The 22,252-nt window shown below is 42.8% G+C and overlaps 2 protein-coding genes across 5 annotated transcripts in view; both read left to right on the plus strand.

Annotated features, from left to right (window-relative positions):
* On the plus strand, positions 1–21,514 carry LOC117764287 (N-glycosylase/DNA lyase-like). Of its 3 annotated transcripts, none has more exons than XR_004614362.1 (8): positions 1–199; positions 302–630; positions 730–909; positions 1,453–1,631; positions 1,709–1,856; positions 1,949–1,998; positions 2,079–2,357; positions 2,405–2,697. XR_004614362.1 is itself a non-coding variant. In XM_034589934.1 (8 exons), the coding sequence occupies exons 1-7, from the start codon at positions 90–92 to the stop codon at positions 2,283–2,285; spliced, it is 1,203 nt and encodes a 400-aa protein (XP_034445825.1). In that variant the 5' UTR covers positions 1–89; the 3' UTR covers position 2,286; positions 21,390–21,514. The 3 variants fall into 3 exon arrangements, 2 of the variants coding, with proteins under 2 accessions (XP_034445825.1, XP_034445826.1); XM_034589934.1 differs by lacking the exon at positions 2,405–2,697 and adding an exon at positions 21,390–21,514 and having other exon boundaries at positions 2,079–2,286; XM_034589935.1 differs by lacking the exon at positions 2,405–2,697 and adding an exon at positions 7,590–8,426 and having other exon boundaries at positions 2,079–2,286.
* The window catches only part of LOC117764285 (N-glycosylase/DNA lyase-like), a 24,445-nt gene continuing 5,816 nt past the window's right edge, over positions 3,624–22,252 (plus strand). The window contains exons 1-8 of one of the 2 annotated variants that reach the window (XM_034589932.1): positions 3,624–3,843; positions 3,946–4,274; positions 4,374–4,553; positions 5,080–5,258; positions 5,337–5,484; positions 5,575–5,624; positions 5,705–5,921; positions 21,390–21,505. In XM_034589932.1, coding sequence (XP_034445823.1) covers positions 3,734–3,843; positions 3,946–4,274; positions 4,374–4,553; positions 5,080–5,258; positions 5,337–5,484; positions 5,575–5,624; positions 5,705–5,920 — 1,212 coding nt within the window. In that variant the 5' untranslated portion in view covers positions 3,624–3,733 and the 3' untranslated portion in view covers position 5,921; positions 21,390–21,505. Of the gene's footprint in view, positions 3,844–3,945; positions 4,275–4,373; positions 4,554–5,079; positions 5,259–5,336; positions 5,485–5,574; positions 5,625–5,704; positions 5,922–12,420; positions 12,807–21,389; positions 22,251–22,252 lie in introns of those variants that run through there. The other variant, XM_034589931.1, reaches the window with a different exon arrangement.

Below are 22,252 nucleotides of genomic sequence, written 5' to 3' on the forward strand. Positions count from 1 at the left end.
TACGATAAGTTTAATAACAACAGGACACTGCCACGGGTCGGTAAACGCTGTATAAGCTGTAGAAACCAGCAGGATAAGTGTTCGCATCAATGGACAAACATGCGGTGTTATCATCGGGGACACACGTGTGGAGATCTCTGGCCTGTTCGAAGTCTGAGCTGCGTCTGGAGCTCACTCTAGCCTGTGGACAATCCTTCCGGTTGGTTGAGCTCAATCAGAAAGACTTTTAACATCATGTGCAACAAAACTGGTGCAGTTTAAATCAACAGGTAACAATAAATGAATAAATCTGAACCCACAGATGGAAAGAAACCGCGCAAGGCCACTGGACGGGGGTGATGGGGGGACGAGTGTGGACCCTGACCCAGACAGAGGACACCCTGTGGTACCACGTTTATAACAACCCAGGAGGGCGGGGGAGGGGACCGGCTGGGGGTTCCTCCCCAGGAGACAGTGAGTCAGAGAGGAGACTGAAAGGAGCTGTGAAGAAGGAAGAGGAGGTGACGGACACTGAGGAGGAAGAGCAGATGCTGAGAGATTACCTCCAGCTGAGTGTGAATTTGTCGGAGCTGTACACACACTGGCAAACAGTAGACCCCCACTTCAGGCAAATCGCAGACATTTTCACGGGTACATTTGTGAATTCACGATATCACTGTTCAGTAGATAACAGCTGAGTCAGTGTTTGTTTTTTATGAAATGTGAGTAATGTAGTTTGGTCTCGCTCAGGTGTGCGGATGCTGCGCCAGGACCCCACTGAATGCTTGTTCTCCATCATCTGCACCTCCAACAATCAAATCTCTCGAATCCAGGGCATGGTGGACAGACTGTGTCAGAATCTGGGCGCTCCACTGTGTCAGCTGGAACAAACCTCTTACTTTGACTTTCCTTCCCTGACTGCGCTTGCAGGTACTTTGTTCTTTCCCTAAAGACCCCAAACTATTCCATTCATCCATCAATAATCTGTAAACCCATGTTTTTAAAGTTGTGTTTGTGGTTCATGGGTAGAAAATCCAACCAGGAGTCCTTGATTCGATTTGTAGCCACTGCAGAAAACATTTTTCAACTTAAGCCATGTTGCAGAATAGAGAGGAAGCTCACAAGCATTCCTGGTCACTGATGGTTCAGATGAGTAAATACTAAATTATCATAGACACATGCCACATGCAGATGCATTTCATTTTTGTCATTTGACATGAGTTCTATGGGCTTCACAGTCTATTCAACCCTATACAAATAACAAATTCTTGTTATCATCAACGTGTTATGTTATAATCTCTGAAGATCTGTAAAGATCTGTAAAGTTAACCGATACCAGCAAAGAAACCAAATTGTGAGTCATCCTGAGTAACTATATGAGGTAATAGTCGGTGAAATCTTCATATCCAATTAAAGAGATGCCACATTTTAAAGCGGTACTCACAATCGTGTTTTCTGAAATGTTATTGGCAGATAGCAGCGTGGAGGCGTGTCTCAGGGATCTCGGTTTTGGATACAGGGCTCGGTTCCTGCAGCAGAGTGCCAAGCAGATCCTGGACACCCATGGGCTCCAGTGGCTTGAAGGTCTACGCAGTGTCCCGTATCTGCAGGCCTGTGATGCCCTGCGTACTCTTCCTGGTGTGGGCACTAAGGTACAGCAGCTGTACAATTTTTTAATATTTAGTGAACTTTTATTAACACGTGATGAAGGATTATTGTCGTCCTGTAGGTGGCGAACTGTGTTTGTCTGATGTCCCTTGACAAGGCAGACGCTGTTCCTGTTGACACACACATATGGCAGATCGCTAAGCGTGACTACAATTATGCTTCTGGCAAAGGAAAGAAGAGTATCACAGACAAACTTCACAGAGACATTGGTTGGTATTCACACATCTCAGTAGTTTAAAGTAGATTTAAATGGAATATTTGTAACTCTTAATACAAGGACTACTGTTATTTTTCAACACAGGGGATTTCTTCAGAAAACTCTGGGGTCCTTACGCTGGTTGGGCACAGTCGGTCAGTGTTATTTTAAACATTCAATCTGTTGGTCAGTCTCTGTCATGTCTCGTCACACTCTGTCTATCTTTCTGTTTCAGGTGCTGTTCTGTGCTGACCTGAAGAAGTTCCAAAAACTGAAAGAAATGCAGCCAAAGAAGGAGGAAGAGGATGAAGAAGAAATTGGGGAAGAAAGCAAGAAAACAAAGATTAAGACGCAAGCAAATGTTGCTGTGAAGCGTTCGAAAACCAAGTCCGCATGTCACAAGAAAGCGAAGATGTCGGTCAAGAAGGAGCGAGATGTGTGAGGTAAACAAGCTTCTTGCATCAGGATTACATTACATTACATTATATGTCATTTAGCTCACGCTTTTATCCAAAGCGACTTCCAATTAGCTTGGCTGGGGTTGAGCTGCCGACCATCTGGTTAGAGGACGACCACTCTACCCCCTCAGCCACAGCCGATCCACACCATATTACAAGAAAACACACACAGATATTTCAGATTAATTTTATAACCCGACAAAATTAAATGTACAGGAGAAAATACAGGAGAATTTTCCTACAGGAAAATATGAAATGATTATTATTTTATATTGTATGATGATCCTCACTGTTTATATTTAACTGTAACCTGTCCTATGTCTACTTCCCCATAAGTTCACTGTTACGATTGCAACACAGGGTTGTTTTTACAATAAAGCAAAAATACTTCATGCACTACTTTTTACTTCTTTCTATTTTAAAAGAAAATGTCCTTATTAGCACAGTCATCAATACAGATAATATATTTAAATCCAGTAAAACCATCTGGTAATTCTGCTAAATGTTGCCAGAAGTGGTCACTAGATGGCAGCATGCTTTGGAAGATGTTGCCCTGGGAGATAATGTCACATAATGGACCATTTGCTTTAGCCTATTTTCTTTCTTTTTTTCTTTTTTTTTGAGAAGAAATTGCACTTGATGAATATTTTTATTTCAGACCTCAGGCTCTTGTTACACCATGTACACACACGCTGTGGCATTTGTGTGCATGTCTGAAAAGGTCATAGGACAAAAATGGTACTTCTTCTTAGTTTTCTGCATTAAAATAGTGAATCTGTCAGTTGGATCATAACAACATTGTGTGGGTGGGGGGCTGTGGAGTGCCACGGTGTCTGTATGTTTATCTATAGGCAGAAGTTGACTGTGTCAGCTGATCTATTTATAGCAGGGATTGCAGTTATCTGTTGTCACTGCTCGGGGTTAGTGTGACTCTTTCTGGTGACAACATGGACATGTCTCGTGTCCCATTTGACTCATTAATGTCCCTTTACAGCAATGATGAAGTCGTATTTTAATAAATCTAAAATCTATGGAATAAACTTATACTACAATGTCTTCAAATCTCATTCTTGTGCTTATTTGAGAAATATTTTCTGAATGTATAGTCTGAAGTGAGCAGGTGCATCAGGCATGAAGCTGCATCTGTATCAGTATGTCACTATTGAAATATAATAAACAAAGAAGATTTAATATCAGGATTAAAAGAAATCAAGGAATATCAGAAATCCACACTCCATACCAGCTGGTGGCGGAAATGCACCGGATCGTTGTTTTCCAAGCACCAATAAACCCAAAAGAAGAAGAACAGGTTCTCCTACTTTCTCAGAAGCATCGAGTGAGTCTACGATGAGTTTAGTAACAACAGGACACTGCCACGGGTCGGTAAACGCTGTATAAGCTGTAGAAACCAGCAGGCTAAGTGTTCGCATCAATGGCCCAACATGCGGTGTTATCATCGGGGACACACGTGTGGAGATCTCTGGCCTGTTCGAAGTCTGAGCTGCGTCTGGAGCTCACTCTCGCCTGTGGACAATCCTTCCGGTTGGTTGAGCTCAATCAGAAAGACTTTTAACATCATGTGCAACAATACTGGTGCAGTTTAAATCAACAGGTAACAATAAATGAATAAATCTGAACCCACAGATGGAAAGAAACCGCGCAAGGCCACTGGACGGGGGTGATGGGGGGACGAGTGTGGACCCTGACCCAGACAGAGGACACCCTGTGGTACCACGTTTATAACAACCCAGGAGGGCGGGGGAGGGGACCGGCTGGGGGTTCCTCCCCAGGAGACAGTGAGTCAGAGAGGAGACTGAAAGGAGCTGTGAAGAAGGAAGAGGAGGTGATGGACACTGAGGAGGAAGAGCAGATGCTGAGAGATTACCTCCAGCTGAGTGTGAATTTGTCGGAGCTGTACACACACTGGCAAACAGTAGACCCCCACTTCAGGCAACTCGCAGACATTTTCACGGGTGCGTTTGTGAATTCACGATGTCACTGTTCTGTAGATAACAGCTGAGTCAGTGTTTGTTTTTTATGAAATGTGAGTAATGTAGTTTGGTCTCGCTCAGGTGTGCGGATGCTGCGCCAGGACCCCACTGAATGCTTGTTCTCCTTCATCTGCACCTCCAACAATCACATCTCTCGAATCCAGGGCATGGTGGACAGACTGTGTCAGAATCTGGGTGCTCCACTGTGTCAGCTGGAACAAACCTCTTACTTTGACTTTCCTTCCCTGACTGCGCTTGCAGGTACTTTGTTCTTTGCCTAAAGACCCCAAAACATTCCATTCATCCATCAATAATCTGTAAACCCATGTTTTTAAAGTTGTGATTGTGGTTCATGGGTAGAAAATCCAACCAGGAGTCCTTGATTCGATTTGTAGCCACTGCAGAAAACATTTTTCAACTTCAGCCATGTTGCAGAATAGAGAGGAAGCTCACAAGCATTCCTGGTCACTGATGGTTCAGATGAGCAAATACTAAATTATCATATACACATGCAGATGCATTTCATTTTTGTCATTTTACATGAGTTCTATGGGCTTCACAGTCTATTCAACCCTATAAAAATAACAAATTCTTGTTATCATCAACCTGTTATGTTATAATCTCTGAAGATCTGTAAAGTTAACCAATAACTGCAAATAAACCAAATTGTGAGTCATCTTCATTAACTATTTGAGGTAATAGTCAGTGAAATCTTCATATCCAATTAAAGAGGTGCCACATTTTACAGTGGTGCTCACAATCGTGTGTTCTGAAATGTTATTGGCAGATAGCAGCGTGGAGGCGTGTCTCAGGGATCTCGGTTTTGGATACAGGGCTCGGTTCCTGCAGCAGAGTGCCAAGCAGATCCTGGACACCCATGGGCTCCAGTGGCTTGAAGGTCTACGCAGTGTCCCGTATCTGCAGGCCTGTGATGCCCTGCGTACTCTTCCTGGTGTGGGCACTAAGGTACAGCAGCTGTACAATTTTTTTAATATTTAGTGAACTTTTATTAACACATGATAAAGGATTATTGTCATCCTGTAGGTGGCGGACTGTGTTTGTCTGATGTCCCTTGACAAGGCAGACGCTGTTCCTGTTGACACACACATATGGCAGATCGCTAAGCGGGACTACAATTATGCTTCTGGCAAAGGACAGAAGAGTATCACAGACAAACTTCACAGAGGCATTGGTTGGTATTCACACATCTCAGTAGTTTAAAGTAGATTTAAATGGAATATTTGTAACTTAATACAAGGACTACTGTTATTTTTCAACACAGGGGATTTCTTCAGAAAACTCTGGGGTCCTTACGCTGGTTGGGCACAGTCGGTCAGTGTTTATTTAACCATTCAATCTGTTGGTCAGTCTCTGTCATGTCTCGTCACACTCTGTCTATCTTTCTGTTTCAGGTGCTGTTCTGTGCTGACCTGAAGAAGTTCCAAAAACTGAAAGAAACGCCATCGATGCAGCCAAAGAAGGAGGAAGAGGATGAAGAAGAAATTGGGGAAGAAAGCAAGAAAACAAAGATTAAGACGCAAGAAAATGTTGCTGTGAAACGTTCGAGAACCAAGTCCGCATGTCACAAGAAAGCAAAGATGTCGGTCAAGAAGGAGCGAGATGTGTGAGGTAAACAAGCTTCTTGCATCAGGATTACATTACATTACATTACATGTCATTTAGCTCACGCTTTTATCCAAAGCGACTTCCAATTAATGCATTCAACATCTATGAGGGGCCATTCGGGGTTCAGCATCTTGCCCAAGGACACTTCGGCATTGGGCTGGGGTTGAGCTGCTGACCATCTGGTTGGAGGACGACCGCTCTACCCCCTCAGCCACAGCCGATCCACACCATATTACAAAAAAACACACACGGCTATTTCAGATTAATTTTAAAACCCGACAAAATGAAATGTACAGGAGAAAATACAGGATAATTTTCTTACAGGAAAATATGAAATGATTATTATAGAATATATAACCTGAATATATAACCTGTCCTATGTCTACTTCCCCATAAGTTCACTGTTACGATTGCAACACAGGTTTGTTTTTACAATAAAGCAAAAATACTTCATGCACTACTTTTTACTTCTTTCTATTTTAAAAGAAAATGTCCTTATTAGCACAGTCATCAATACAGATAATATATTTAAATCCAGTAAAACCATCAGGTAATTCTGCTAAATGTTGCCAGAAGTGGTCACTAGATGGCAGCATGCTTTGGAAGATGTTGCCCTGGGAGATAATGTCACATAATGGACCATTTGCTTTAGCCTATTTTCTTTCTTTTTTTCTTTTTTTTTGAGAAGAAATTGCACTGGATGAATATTTTTAGTTCAGACCTCAGGCTCTTGTTACACCATGTACACACACACGCTGTGGCATTTGTGTGCATGTCTGAAAAGGTCATAGGACAAAAATGGTACTTCTTCTTAGTTTCCTGCATTAAAATAGTGAATCTGTCAGTTGGATCATAACAACATTGTGTGGGTGGGGGGCTGTGGAGTGCCACGGTGTCTGTATGTTTATCTATAGGCAGAAGTTGACTGTGTCAGCTGATCTATTTATAGCAGGGATTGCAGTTATCTGTTGTCACTGCTCGGGGGTTAGTGTGACTCTTTCTGGTGACAACATGGACATGTCTCGTGTCCCATTTGACTCATTAATGTCCCTTTACAGCAATGATGAAGTCATATTTTAGGGTCTAAAATATATAGAATAAATTTATACTACAATGTCTTCAAATCTCATTCTTGTGCTTATTTGAGAAATATTTTCTGAATGTATAGTCTGAAGTGAGCAGGTGCATCAGGCATGAAGCTGCATCTGTGTCAGTATGTGCACGTCTCGCACGCATACAAATGTTTGTATTTGTGGAAGAGTGTGCAGCCATGTGAGTTAACGACTGAGTCAGCTTTCATCCCCACTCCAGTTGAGCTGGACAAAAGCTGGGGCCCAGCTTAAAGGCAGAGTCACACTGAGGAAAACAAAAAATAGATAATAACAGTAGTTCAAAATAAAACAGTTGAGAGAACAGGGAAATTCATTTATTTGAAGGGAGAGAGTAGAAAAGGTGAAAGTGTGCTTGAGGTGGCGACATGCATTTTAAAGAGAAAGCCATCTGTGCATGCACATTGACACACACACAGACAAAAACAACAACGTGACACTGGCCTGTGCATTATGTAAGAGGTGGGTCACTGCTTGTGTTATGCCTGCGGGAATTGTTCACTTGAGAGTTCATCGCTCAACTCAGTGTGCCTTCCTTCTCTAATAAAAGTCTCTCCTGCAGGCACCAGGGGGCGCCACTCTTGGAACATGAGCGAAAGAGAAAGTAGATCGGCCTTGTGTATTTTAGATGTGCAGCATTTGTTTGGAGTTGGCCTTTGGATGACATGTGAGAAGTGTCTTTGAGGTGGTTGAGTATGAGAGAGGTGGGGACCTCAGTTGTGTTCATTGATGAAATAACCTCATGGACCTGTTTTCACTGATGTAGTTAATTAGATGGACGTAAATCAAGATATTTCATCGCACTGATGTAGAAATGTAAAAATCCAATACACTCAGTTGTCAGTTTATTAGGAACACCTGCTGCCTAATCATAGTCCAATAAATCCTTCTTTCATGAAGGTTTCACTGTTCTGTTCTTGTTGAAAATGTTTACAGAGGTGTTGATTAAACTGTATGATCATTTTTGGAGGATGTAGATTGAAGTGCAGTCAACAGCAACACAAGCTGCAGCCTCTATAATGATCATACACCTGAATCAACAGCTCTCTAACACGGTTTCAAAAACAAATTAACATTTCAACTTAGGTGTTCCTAATAAACTGAAAACTGAAGTATAGCCTTAAAGCAGCACAACAACAATACCCATAATAACCAGCCAGAGAAAACAAAGCAATAGCTACAACAGTATAAATGATAATATAAATGATAGATTGTAATAATTGGTAGTAATATTATATATATATGGTCAGTGAGGGTCTAGTAGATACTGTACTGAAGGTTGTTTTACTGTGATTTAAATGGCTTGACTGGAATTTATCCTCTACACTATCAATACAGTAAATGTATTTACACTAACAGTTCTGTATATAATTGGAATATATGAACAGGTATTTGATATACATTAATATATTAATAATTTAAAAGATAATAAAACAAAATTCAGTCATGTCTACGTCAATGTAAAGTGTAAATCAATGACGGTTAATACGATTTCACAACATAATCATGTTGTACTCAAAGCTAAAATATTTTTTTGCAATGGAATAAAGTTTAGAAAATATAATCATTACAAAATAGTTATTGCTATTGTTATAATTTATTTAAAGGAACGGATTCATGTTGAATATCCGTGCTCTGTCTCTGTTGTCCAAAGATGGTCTCTGTGCATGTTCAAACTTTGTCCGTTACTTAAAGTGATGGATGTTATCGTTCCTGAACAGTAACAGATGTATTATATAACAGTATCTGATACAATACCAAAAATGGATCATAGTTGGAGCGAGTTGTGTTGCTTCACCTTAGATGTGATGAAACCCAATGCAGCGGGAGACATTCGTGGGGGAGCCTGACGGACCTGGGGAGGGAGGCAGTCCCCACATTGGAGTCTGTCTTTGGGGGCCCGGAGTAGGGGAGAATATTCTTTGGTGTCTAGACAACCAGGGTGAAGGGAAAGCCACACAGAGAGAGAGGGAGTGTGAGTGCAGAGCTGGCAGAGGTACTGTATTTTAGACCCTGAGCTTTTCTGAATCATGTATGTGCAGATGGATTTTAGCATCTTTACTGTTCTCAATCACAGAGCTTTATTTTGTGGTTAAATGTAATACTTTCTTCCATCTGATAGGATCTCTGCTTAGCTGAATGTGATTAAGGCTCAGGGCCGTATAGATTGGGTGGAAGAAACTGTTCCGTCTGCTCTGGTATTAAATTTCACAGCCCCCGACCACGATCAATTCAAATGACTTAAGTGGAATGTATTCTACGCATTCCTGGACAAAGATGGTATAGAAACACTATCCAGTGTGGGAGAGCATATATTCCATGTGAGGTTTTTTTTTATGTGCGTCAGTGTCAGTGCAGCGAACTCTTTCCTTTTTAAGAATGTGTTCATTTAGGAAGCTTTAAATAAGCCCCCCTCTCACTTTATTTAAAGCCCCCTAAAAATGACCCATATGAATCCAGAGCTGTCAGTCAATGGTGATGTACGCGTAAGTCACATGGTTGACCTGCTTTGATTTAAGTGGGACACAGTGGTGGAAAGTAACTAAGTACATGTACTCATGTAACGTAGATAAGTGTCAATTTTAAGGTACTTTTAGTCAAGTGAGGTATTTCTATTTAAACTTTTTACACTGTATTACATTCACCTGAGAACTCTGGATAGTTACTTTTCAAATAAAAAATTTGTAATCTTATAAAATAAAACACATTAACTGAGTTTCGACTGCAGTTACTTTCCTCCGGATCTACAAACCTTTTAGGGAACTCCTTGCATTTCCACTATGGGGACCAGGGTCTAAATAAAGTTCTATGTAATTATTTTTACACCACCAAACAGTTCCTGGTTTGGGGTTGTACTTTACAAAAGTACCGCAACCATTGGGGTGGGGCTTGCAGAGGTAAAAGTACCTGATTGGTAAGTATTTTATTAGTATAGCCACCAATTAAAAAAAAACAAAAAAACCTGTAGCTGCAAATGCAGTTTAAGGCAAAAATAAATGGTTCCCAACCTTTTTGTCTTGTAACCCCTTACTATAAACGGGTAGCTTCAGCTCTCCATCCAAATGCAAACACATTTTAACCACATTTCTAAAAAAGATTAAAAGAAAATGGGATTTAAGGCACTTTTCCACTATCGTTTTGCAAATATAACTAATATTTCAGTCAAATCTGAAATTGTGGAAAACATTTTTGAAAACATTACATGACCAACTCTCCTCAGACAAGCATCAACCTTTCTTTAACCTTGCGAGAACAGGTTTTTCATAATTTTTGGTGATTTCTCAGATGAATCTGATCTTGATTTAAATAATGTTACACTTTTAAGAAACTGATATCTATAAGAATGTGGTGCAGCTTAATTGAATTTTATGGGACTGTTGGGCCTTGGCGGAGTTCTGAACTCAACTGAGTGCCATTCTGGTCTATTGTGAAGTTATACTTTTGGTATTACTTTTCACGTTGTTAGTACTTCTGCCACTACTTCTGAGACATGTAAACATATACAAGTAGTTGTTTGGATTATTTCAGGCTCAGTTGTAATTTGATTGAAAATAAGAAAATGTGCACCCATGTTTGTTTGTTTGATTGGATATAAAACAGATTGTGAAAACAAAGATTGAGCACTTCTCTTGAAATCTAATTTCAAACACTTGAAAACTGGGTCACCTCATGTCACAAAAGTTCAAATATCTCATTTATCATTTTGTTTGGACCCACCTGAGCTCTCCTGTATTTTAATCAATGTCTGTTTAACATTCAACTCAGGGAAAGAAGAAGAAACACCCGTGTAAGAGGAGCGACGTATCTGGGCCTTTATTATGTCAGATAAATCAGATACAGCACAGAAGATGAGTCGTCTTGTTAGAAATAGAACTGGATAACAATCAATTCATTCTCCAAGGAGGTGAGTAGCAGATGAGATTTAGATGTAAACATGCCTTTTTGTGTTAATATTCTAGATTACATGATATCTCTTGCAAAAACATCACGTAAACATCCATTCTCTATTCGTTCCTGTGAGGTGAGCGTCTTTTAATATGTACTGTTTGCTCACTTATCCTTCACCTCGAGAATATTACTCATAATCCATGTGCAATAAATCTGATTAGCATCTTGAAGTGTCCCCGCTCCTCCTGTCCTAACCCTTCAGTGTCTCTCCTGCTGCTTCAGTAGTAATATAATGGCATTAGGACAATCCTCTGAGCCGCGCAGGTTATTTTAGGACTTGGCTGTACAGTGCAGACAATCTAATGAAAGTGACATACATGGGCGGGGGGGGGGGGGGGGGGAAGAAAGAATGAGAGTGTGATGGTTGTGAGAGTCTTTATCAGTATTTGTCTGTGTTTTGGGGGCTCTAGTCGGGGCAGAGCTGCAGTGTCAACAGCATGCGTGTCCTAACTGGAGTGTCGTGCTTGTGCAGGACAGATAGACAATCAGGCGGAGGATGAAGTGGAGGGCACGCAGCCAAGGTGCAGCATGAGGAAGCAGTATCATGTTGGCTCAGAGCGGCTCGCTCCCCACTTCTGCCATCCCTGGTTGGAGGACAGGAGAGGGTGACGGGGAGGGCGGCTTGAGTTTCATGCACAGCTCTGATCCAAGCTGATTGTCCTCACTGCTGTTGCACCAGAACAGTCAGGTGCCTCCTCACCTGTCTCCACACGCCTCTACCTGTTCACGCTTCCAGTTAATTGTCTAATTTTATTCCAGCGAAAACCCCAAAGTGTTATCATCACATCTATCACGTGTTTCTGTTTACGGCTCATCAGCACCACCATCAGAACGTGTCACCAAAAGCTCTAGACACTCGTTTTCTTTCTAAGGCTTCTTCATGTATTGCTCCTCTTTTCATCCTTAGATATTTGTATTCTTTATTTTTCGTTCAAGTTTTACATTTGTGGCATGTCACCAAAACATCCATTTGCTCGCTGATGAATCCTCTGGAGGATTCTCCTGCTCTCATGGGCTCATTCTGACATTATCCAGACTTTCTATTGGGGCTGACAGGAGATACTCAGAAAAATGTCCGGAGCTAAATGAGCCTGACATTTCAGTGCATGTTTGAAACCAGCTGAAGTAGTATCCTTATAGTTTTGGATTGGAGCCCAAATCCCACTGGAGGAAAACATGTTCCACGCTCTCAGTGTCTCTCTGACAGAAATGACATGAGCTGTCATTCCAATAAAAAATATGAATGTAAGAGATGATTAGTTGGATAAATGGAATTCAAAATGTTATGTATTTGGCTTTAGGCTGGACCGGATAAGATGTAGATCAACGATGATGATGATGATGACGTCAATGCCTGTGTCGTCACGTTTTCACAAAGCACTGTCCAAACAAGCCTCTGTAAAAGGTAGATGAAAACACACACACACAAACACACGCACACTGAAATACAATGAGGGGCCGAGCCTGAAACTGCGTGACACAGACCTCTGTTGCGTAACAGGCGTGCCGGGCGCTAGGTTAATAGGTAGGCAACCGTGTTCATCCGCTTGTGAGCACAAAAAAAAAGAGGGAGGGAGAGAGGGATGTGAGGAGAGATGGAGCGGTCGGTCGGAGGGGGCGTACGTCTCCTCACTGGCTCATGACTGGAGGGAGCTGGCAGCGGCACAAGGCTGCTGAGCGCAAACCCGCTCTGTGGATGTGTGTGAGAGCAGCGTTGTAACGTCCTGCGACCTGATACAACGACGGTGAACCACGGTTCGCTCTGGATATGTCGTAGCCCCGGTGTCCTGCCGCAGAGGACGCCATCGGAGGGAGCAGCACGGCCCTGCAGGTACGATCCGCTCGACACACATCGTGGACTTTGGAGAGCAGTTGTGGAGAAGCTGCGCTATGCGGCGACACTTGGCGCAGTGAGTCACGCGTAATAACGCAGCGCCTACGTGCGTCGCAGCTTCAGGTTTACGGGCTGTTTACGCATTACTGCCGCCACTAATTTACCTGTAATTGATTTCCGTGCTTTGCGTACGTTGTGACTGGGAATAACGCGTCACGAGGAGTGCAGGAGAAGCGTCAGTTTGGCCGATTAGGTGTAGATAGGATGAACCAGAGACAATATGAGGATGGACGAGATGACTGTTCCCTTGAAGTGAAGCCAAACTAGCGTCTTAATTGCCACCTAGTGGCCGGCTGCAGTACAGTTCACAAATCCAGCCTCATCCATGTTGGTGAATGGGACATGGACCAAACTAAAAAGTCAAGGTACACATCAAATATAAATGTCTCAGATTGTTTGTGTCATTTTGGGTAATTCTTATTGCATTGATCTGTGTTAAATGGTGGATGTTTCAGTTAAGTTTTGTTTTATTTATTATAGTTATTTGATGTTATACACAACATGGTGAAACGTCATGATTGACAGCTGAGACTTACTCATGATTATTCAAGCGCGTGTATAGGCGGGACCTAGATACCATGGCTCCACCTCCTTATCGCAGACTTTCCAAATGGAAAGATGGTGGCGTTCGTATCCGGGATATTTTGGCTTTATTTCTGAAGTTGAGACGTGTTGTCCATTTTTATAGTTAATGCAGTCTATGGGATGAATGTAGTAACGCTGTTTTTCTGCTTTATAATTAGTGAATTATGTCAGCCAGTCATGAAACATACTAAAAAAAGGGTTAAATAACACTATACAGTCACCTCCTAGCTAATGTTTGCTGATGTTACTAACTACTAGCTGTTTTGGATTAAGTTAAAACTATGAACCTGTTTGAGTCATAACTGTTTTCTCAGGATTAGGACTCACCTATTTTCTGTTGGTGGCTCTATTGTTAATTTTACTTCTTATTCAATCCTTAGAGACACCACCAGCTTTGAAATAATCATTTTATTGCCAAAACCCAATCAGCTTCATCATCCAGACTTGACCACCAGCTTCTTTGGTTGAAATTGTTCACCTGTCCACAAAGTGTAAATAACTGTCTGCACTTAGGTGTTGAAACGGCAACAAGTGGAGTAGTATTTCAACGTTTGGCAACCGCTTGCACGTGTGCAACATGTTGTATCTGCGTGTTTACAGAACATTTACGAGGGCTGTCCAACCTCGGCGTGTAGGAGAAGGGCTGTGGCACTTCAGAGGATCTGGCTGCACCTGTTCCTCATCAGGATCTGAACGCATCCAGCGGAGGGAGGGAGGGTAAAAGTGGGGGAAACCACTCTTACTGGGATCAGGCAGACAGAGCTGCTCCAAAGTGCTACTGGATGTAATGCAGAGCCCAGCACAACGAGTGGAAATCAAAAGAAAAACATCTCACACCAATCTGGGATGAGAGAAAAAGGCTCCATCTGCTGAAAAAACTCAGAAAAGATTTAGGTGACAGTGTTTTTGTAGAGAAGTGGGGGTTTGAAAGAGTTAAAGGCTGTTGCAGGACTGAAGATGAACCTTGACTTCATGCCTCAGTATTGAGTAGTCTACAAATGTCTTACTTTAATGGCTTACCTTGTAAAATAACAGTTATCATTCACTCATACACTTTTAAACTGTCAGGATAGTTAAACCATACCTTCCAGTTAATAGCCGACATGTCACACTCCTCAGCACAGACAGTGCTGGACTGTCAGAGTAGAGGAACGTAAAGAATAACTCAAGATATTGATGGAGCACAAACCCACTAACCAATGGACACATCTGTTCCCCCGCTCTTTCATGGCTCTGGATCTTTTTTTGATCCAGTCGGCGGAACTCATTTAATTTTTAATAAAGTTGTAAATGAGCACCAAGGACGTCCATGCACATGATAACACTTGTGTGTATTTATGAACACAAATGTTCATAAATACACAATTTGCTTGCAAATTGAATGATTGCCACACAACACACCACTTAACACAGCAGATTTTATTGAATGCAGCTGTGAGAGAGTTGGGTTGAAGTGGAGCTATGGTTGACTCCCTGCAGCAGGCACACACTTTATGACTTGTGATGCCTGTAATCACTTTTCCTGCAAGTGTTTTGTGGCTGGACATGGTTCAGCAGCTGTCTTAATCAGTCCCCAGACTTGCTATCTCTCGGTTTGTAATTCTGGGAATGTGTGCGTGGTAATTCGAACATCTGAGTACCCTCTTTGTCATAATAATTCACAGAATATTTGTAGACGGTGTCAGCTCTCTGGTGAGCTTTCTCTCCGTGGCCACTGATCACATGACAATCGTCATAGCATGCAGGGGGCTGCGACTGTCTAGGTGTGTGTGTGTGTGTGTGTGTGTTGGAGTGACAGTTAAAGGGCCTCAGCCTTTAAAGGCTGACCTCCTTCAGCTTTTGATCTGTGGCTCACATGAAGGCGGAACATCAGTCAAAGATGTTGTGGGGCTCAGCACTTTTAAACTGGACATCCGCTTCAACTGGGGATCAAAAGCATCCACGATTGGTTCTGGAGCCTCCCCTCTCCATATAGCATGACCTCGCTGTGTGGTCGGCGTCCCCCCCGCCCCAGGGCAGTGGAGCACCACGAGAGGCATCTTTACCAGGCTTTGGTTTCACTTAAGAGCTAAATGGACAGTTTTAGTTTGGTCTAGAGGTCTGGAAGTTAGCAGAAAACTTTCTGGAAGAGTTTGTCTATGTCTTAATGTATATTAACTGAATATAAACCGATTAAAGGTTTAGTATGTAGAATTTAGTGACATCTAGTGGTGAAGTTGCATGTTGCAGCTAAATACCCCTCACTTCACGCTCCCCTTCCAAACACGAAAGTGAACCTGTGGTCGCCTTCAGTTGCCATAAAAACTCAAAAGGTGTTTAGTTAGTCCAGTTTGGACGACTGTAAAAAACATGGCGGCCTCCCAAGACAACCTTTAAGTGTCTATTTTAAATTAATTAATGTAGTAGCCATATATATTTTCAAAATGAGCAAGAAAATAATGGAAGAGCTGTTTGCTATCCATATGTTATTTCAAGGTGTGGAATTTTTCAACGGTCAAACCAGCAACCTCCCCCCACCACTCGCATACCAACATAACCACATATGGTCCCCCGCCTATTTCTCCCCTCTGCCCCATCTCTCTCCCTATGTCTCACATACACACAAATTAACAAACATACACTGCCTCACAGTCACACCTCTCCCCTCACAGAGTGCAATACAAACAAGTCATACATCAGTATGGCAAAAGCTGATGGACAAGCAGTAATACATAACTGCTCTTTTGGTCTGAGTCACTGTTGCTTTGCAGAAGTCCACCAGCTCTGTGCTGGTTTATTCCAGTCGCTTTCTGCTTTTCCTTCTCTCTCCATCTTTACTGTTCCTCTGTCTTTGCTTTCTTGCTGTCCCAGCAGAAACACTGTGCCTGTACCACTCTCACCTTGTAATCAGATTCCTACCATCAGTTTCCTTCTCTTGTTTTTTTGGGAAGCTTTGATTGTTATCATTGCCCCCAGTCTCTCTCTTTTGTTCATCCCCGTCTTCCTTTAGCCAGCTGTCCCTCTCAGCTGACTGACCGTCTCTCTGCTCACGACTTTGTTTGTGTTCCACCGTGAGCCTCCTTGACACTGGATACTGTAAAGTCATCTCAGGTATTGGGCACTCACTCAAAGACATGACCTTGTAATCTCATTCCCAGACACGCGCAGCCTCAGCATGTGTGCATTCACACATATTCTGAGGAAGACGACGGCTGGGTATGAATTTTTAACCGTGCTAGTGATGCGGCACCAAGGATGAGGATCGGATGATCAGTCAGTCCGACCACTTTGCTCCCGACTCAAATGTCTCAACAACGACTGGATGGATTGCCATCACATTTTGTACAGACAGTGTCTGTGATATTTCCTCTAAATCCTCCATAATGTTGCTATTTGCGGTTTTGAAATGTCAAAGGACTGTTGGATGGATTTTCATTAAATTTGGAGCCCACATTACACACCATGTGTAACACGCATATTAAGTGTTTGTATTTAATTCAACCTTTGTAAACTTTAAATCTGCAAAATAATTTCAAGTTTGTACATGTGTAGAAAACAATTAATTTGTAAATGTATTGTAAAGTTTTGTATTTATAAAATATAGTTAAACTTTAACTATTTCAGGATATAATGGGATCTTCCCTGATGTATACCGCATCCTTCCATCCTTCCATTGGTGGTAATTCATCCAGTAATGTTTGTGTAATGCTGCTAATTAAGAGACAACAAACATGCAAATGAAAATATAACAACCTTGGCGGAGGTTATTAGAGTAAAATAAAAGACATATCCGACTAGACATTCAGTCCTGTCTTTCAGTACTTGACAGTTCTAAGTCTGTTCTTAGAAACATTTCGGACATTTCAGAGTTCAGGCTCAATACCCAGGGTAGATTTGACCAGTCTTTGTTGAAAAGACACAGATTCTTCTGTTCCCAAATGGACTTAGGACGGTCCCTGGAAACATTCAGTGAAATTAATGGAATTTTTGCACTGCCACAGTGTGTGTGCGTGTGCGTGTGTGTGAGAGAGAGAGTCCTCCAAACCCCACCTCTCTCTTCGCCCCACCCTATTTGCCTCTCTCCTTATGTAAAGTGGCATTAACTCGCCATATTAATACATTAGCATAGACATAGCATCACTACCTCGACGATTAACTGATTAGTAGCAGCTGCTGTTGCTCTGACTCACATGATGATATAACCAGCAGGTCTATACTGTGGGCGAGGAGTTTATAGTAATCTTCAGATTGTTGCCCACTGCTGTAACATTGGATTTTATCCATGGGCCTTTCCTGCCCTGGATAAAGAGCGTATTGTGCGTAAGAGAGTGACGACATTCGCACAACATGCAAACCACGGATACAAATTAAATCCAGAGTGATGTGTGCCTCGGCCCCGAGGGGCTAAATGTGATAAAAATACACTTGCTGCCTTCTCCTCCCCTGGACAGTCACAGAGGGACGTGCTGTCTTACTTGTGTGTGTGTGTGTGTGTGTGTGTGTGTGTGTGTGTGTGTGTGTGTGTGTGTGTGTGTGTGTGTGTGTTTCACTCACTGTTGAAAGGATGTTGAATACAAGCATCTGCTGTGGTTGGCTAAGAGCATGTAGGTCTCCATTCAATCCAAACACATAACCAGCTGATTACACCGATCTCGTCTTTGTAGTGTTTGGTTAGAAATGAAATCCGACAAGTCTGTTCCCAGTTTGAAATTCAGACTGTTAAAGAGGAGCTGCCAGTCTGCTTCATTTACTCTCACATTTATTTCTTCAGTGGAAATTTGTGGTAAAATTGTCAAAATCCAGTCAAGAAAAACCTTTTGTGAAACCGCTGCTGTGTGTGTGGCTCTGCGTTTGTACATTTGACCCGTTTACGTAGATGAGATTAGCGCTGACAGCGTTTTAAATACAGCAGCAGTGTTTTTGCTTCTCACTAGAGTTTATGCTTTAAAATGCCTTTTGAGACTCATTAATCACCACCACCTATGGTGTCATGCACGTATAAGGCTGACTCACGCTGGATTGCTTCGAATCAAGATAGTGGTATGTTTACTAAAATCCATTTCTCAATAGTCAGGGTGTTTATCTCCAGCTGCCAGCGACTCCATAGCTGCCAGTTAACATCAGAGCAAAGGTGAAGCAGGCTCAGTTTCCCCGCATGCCTTCCCTGCACAGATTTCTCTGCTTGGACCATAACAAACTTGTTCATCCTGAAACCTGCTGTAATTTCCTCGTGACTCTTCCTCGCACATATTCTTTGTCTGAGTAGAGATGTTTCAATACAATTCCCTACCTCTACCAATACCGATTCCGACCCCTGGACTTTGCCTACAACCTATATAACGTATTTTATGCTGCTAACACTGAAGGGTAGTGATGATGGCTCTCATTGTCGTGTAGCCTGGCTCAGGTTAAACCCTTTGAAAAACAGATACATACAGAGAATCAATGCCATAGTTTGAGAGTATTAACTGAAAAAGAACACATATAAATAAAACTAGGAATAGTATTTCCTTCAAATATCTGTGAAAGTGCTAATGTCGCACCACCCCTCAGTACTGAAGTCTTGAAGTACACATCGCCGTTTTGCTTGTGGGACTTTCCAGCGTGAAATATTGCCAAATCACAAATACACTTTAACGACGTGGTTTCTGATCAGTTCATACTCGACGATGCCCAACCCGGTATTTTCAGCAGTGCTGGTGGCATTTCCAATTTTAGTATTAGTATCGGAACATTTCTGCTTCTTCGTTTCTGACAGTTTCTGTCAACTCGCCTTCCCCCCCGCCCCCGTCCACATGTTCTAAATTTACAGCCTTCGCCGCTTCTCTCCGTCTTAATTTTGTCACAGATCCCTTCAATTCCTGCCCCCTCCCTTCTCCGTATCCTCCACTGTCAGATTCACTACCATCACCGCTTCTCCTCCATCTTCTCCGACCTTCCATCCCAGCTGCCTGCCCCCCCCCCCCCTCCTTCCGCCCCGTCCTCCCAGCGAACCTCTTTTCTTATCTCCACATTCTTACATCTACCTCCTGTGTTTGTACTTATCTCTCTTATCTGCAGGGCTTTCTTTCAACCTTCATCCAGGAGCATGCTGCAGCACTGTGGTGAAATAATTCCAGCTAAATGGGGGGCATGAGTAAAAGAAAGACGGGAGGAAAAACTGGGATTTGTCAGAGATTGGATTGGCTAACAGCCGACTACACTGAGAGCAGAGGAGGTGGTTAAGACGGGAAGGAAAATAAACATTGAGGCTGCTGTGAGTGGGTGGGGATTGAGATATACTACCATTTATATTACTGTACTTATGGACAGCTTTTCTCTACAGCTGCTCCGCTATCACTCAGCAAACAGGGAAACAAAACATGAGTTAAGGTGACAAGTTCTAGCAGAGACTCTACTTGCTGTGCATGGGTCTGAATCTTCTCACATACCTACAGTATGCTCAGGAACTTCCTGCTTGGTGACTGACCCCTTGTGCACACACATACCCTTAAACACGTTTTCCATATACTCACTGCATCGCTCGTGCACGTGCACACCAACGGTGGTGCACAGCTGCAGTAATTTTTCAGAGAACTAGACACCAGGGCTGTGAATGAGGCCTCGGTGAGTCATCTGCAGCAGAATGGACTCTCCCATAGGCGCTGATTTGTCTTTTTCTGTGCTTTCCCTCCTGATGTTTCAGGTTGAAGTTTCGATATGATTCTGACTCTGCCCCCCGAGGTTATCTCCCACTGTGAGTCATAGGTTGACGCAAGTTTGAACAAGGGAGGGTTTTACGTAAGTCTTGGGCTGAAATAGTAACAGAAAAAGGGGTGTTTTTTGATAAGCGGTCCATGTTGGGATGCGGCCGGCAGCTGTTTAGGTTGATGACTCGTAGGATTGTGTAATCCTCAGGAGCTTGGGGGGTTTCTGTGTGGCACCGGGCTCCCTGAGCTTCACCACACTCCTGATGCTCCTGGCATCCGTGACGCAAACATAACTATCAGAAAAAGCAGTGGAGTGGAGAAAGAAAAAGAAACTGATATTCATCCAAAGAACATTTTATGGCAGGGAATAGATGGTGTGGAAAAAAACTGAATTTGTCCATCTGCTACTGAATGAAACCATCTGTGACTCCTGTTGGTTTTGACAGTGCTTGTTATATAACTTTAGAAGTTAAACTCTTGCCTTTGTGTTTGTCTGTGTGACATTTATTCTGAAACCTTATACCTGGCCACACCCTGTGTGTCTGCTGGTGTCATGCTGCTGAATCCACACTCTCTGAATCAGAACAGCAAAGCCGCAGTATTAAAGCTATAACATGTAACTTTTCCTTATTAAAGCTAGGGTTGGTAATCCTGGAATAGCATGAGCAGGCTACAGTTTGACAATATACAACCGATACGTCCCAACCACTCCCATCGGCCCTCTCGTTAAAGCTACGCCCCAAAACACAAAAACTTCCCAGTTTCATTTTGATCGTCTTTTAATTGCATCATCTCAGTTTTTCCCGTGGCTCTGCAAACGACATATGATGAAGGAATAACACACTGCTAGCCAGTTGGCTGTTTTTTACTAGTGGTCACTTGTTATGGATCACGATTATTTTTGACTGTGTAACGTGAACAAAACTTTAATACATTACCCCGTCAGTGAAGATAACTTGAGCCTGAGTAGGGCAGGTCGATTTTCATCAGTAAAGGTGGTTTTAAATTTTTTTTGATTGAGAGACCTTCAGCAGTTGAAGTTAAATATTGTACATTTAACTGCATCACATGTTCACACAATTCACCACATTAACCTTTATCAAACTATGACCATTGCTCCTGCATAGAGACAAATTCTGAATTTAACTCAAGCTTTTATCCATTAAGGTGTTTAACTGTATTCTGTCCCTCTTTGATATCATAATGTGTTCTTGTTTCTTGTTTTATGCCATGAAACTAACACAGTGCCTGTTTTCTCTGCCACCAGCTGAAGGATGGTGTGACCGATACAGAGACAGACTGAGGGACCAGTCACTGCTCGCCACTCAGAGGCAGACCATGGCTCCCATGTCCCTCCTCTTCCTGGGCTTCTTCCTCTCCTTCCTCCATTCTTCACATACCCAGACCATCATCGGCTCTTCCTCCTCATTTCCTCCTCTCGACCTGCCAATTAATTCTCCACCTCCACCAACCAAGCAAACTGTTCGATTCTGGCCCTCTTTACCTCCCAGAGGGCGCAGTGATGTGCCCGTCAGAGCGACAGTCCGGGATAGGCTGACAAGTACGAATGCAGTGCAACAGGGGCAGAGAGTGGCCCGTCCCACTGTGCAGTCCATTCCTTCTTTTATATCCGGTCTCTCTGCAAAGAACCTCAGCATCGGGCCAATTTTAACCCAACCGACTGCCTCCAGGCCCAGGACTGACATGGCCGGTTTAACACTCAGCAGGGCCTTTGCTAAGGGGGACACTTCTACAAAAGGCTTGACTCCACCTCTGCCCACTGCTGTCGCTGAGCCTGCAGGTAACAAGGCAGGTAATGCAGAGTCAGACGATGATGATCCACAGGGGTTAGGATCAGGTAGTTCTCCGACAACGATGCTTGTGAAGGAGGAAACACCTGTTCCAACGGCTGGCGATGAAATGTCGCAGCATCGGCCTCAGGCACAGACGGTGATATCTAAAACCTCTGCCAAAAAGACACCACCACCTGAGAGTCAGTCCGTGAAGCCTCCGGTGTTTGTGCTCACAACAGCCAGTAAAACCACAACATCACCACAGACACCAGAGACGAGAGCAACACTGTCCCCTGTGGTGACGAAAGCAACACTTCAGACTGTAGTATTAACAGGT

The sequence above is a fragment of the Hippoglossus hippoglossus genome, chromosome 7 (genome assembly GCF_009819705.1).
Source record: "Hippoglossus hippoglossus isolate fHipHip1 chromosome 7, fHipHip1.pri, whole genome shotgun sequence".
Lineage (NCBI taxonomy): Eukaryota > Metazoa > Chordata > Actinopteri > Pleuronectiformes > Pleuronectidae > Hippoglossus > Hippoglossus hippoglossus.

What these genes read in the sequence shown, in the direction of transcription:
- LOC117764287 (XM_034589934.1), top strand. Translation starts at nt 90, where the DNA reads ATGGACAAACATGCGGTGTTATCATCGGGGACACACGTGTGGAGATCT. An exon ending in TTCCTGGTGTGGGCACTAAG is followed by an intron (nt 1,632 to 1,708) that starts GTACAGCAGCTG and finishes GTCGTCCTGTAG; the next exon opens with GTGGCGAACTGTGTTTGTCT. An exon ending in CAAACTTCACAGAGACATTG is followed by an intron (nt 1,857 to 1,948) that starts GTTGGTATTCAC and finishes TTTTCAACACAG; the next exon opens with GGGATTTCTTCAGAAAACTC.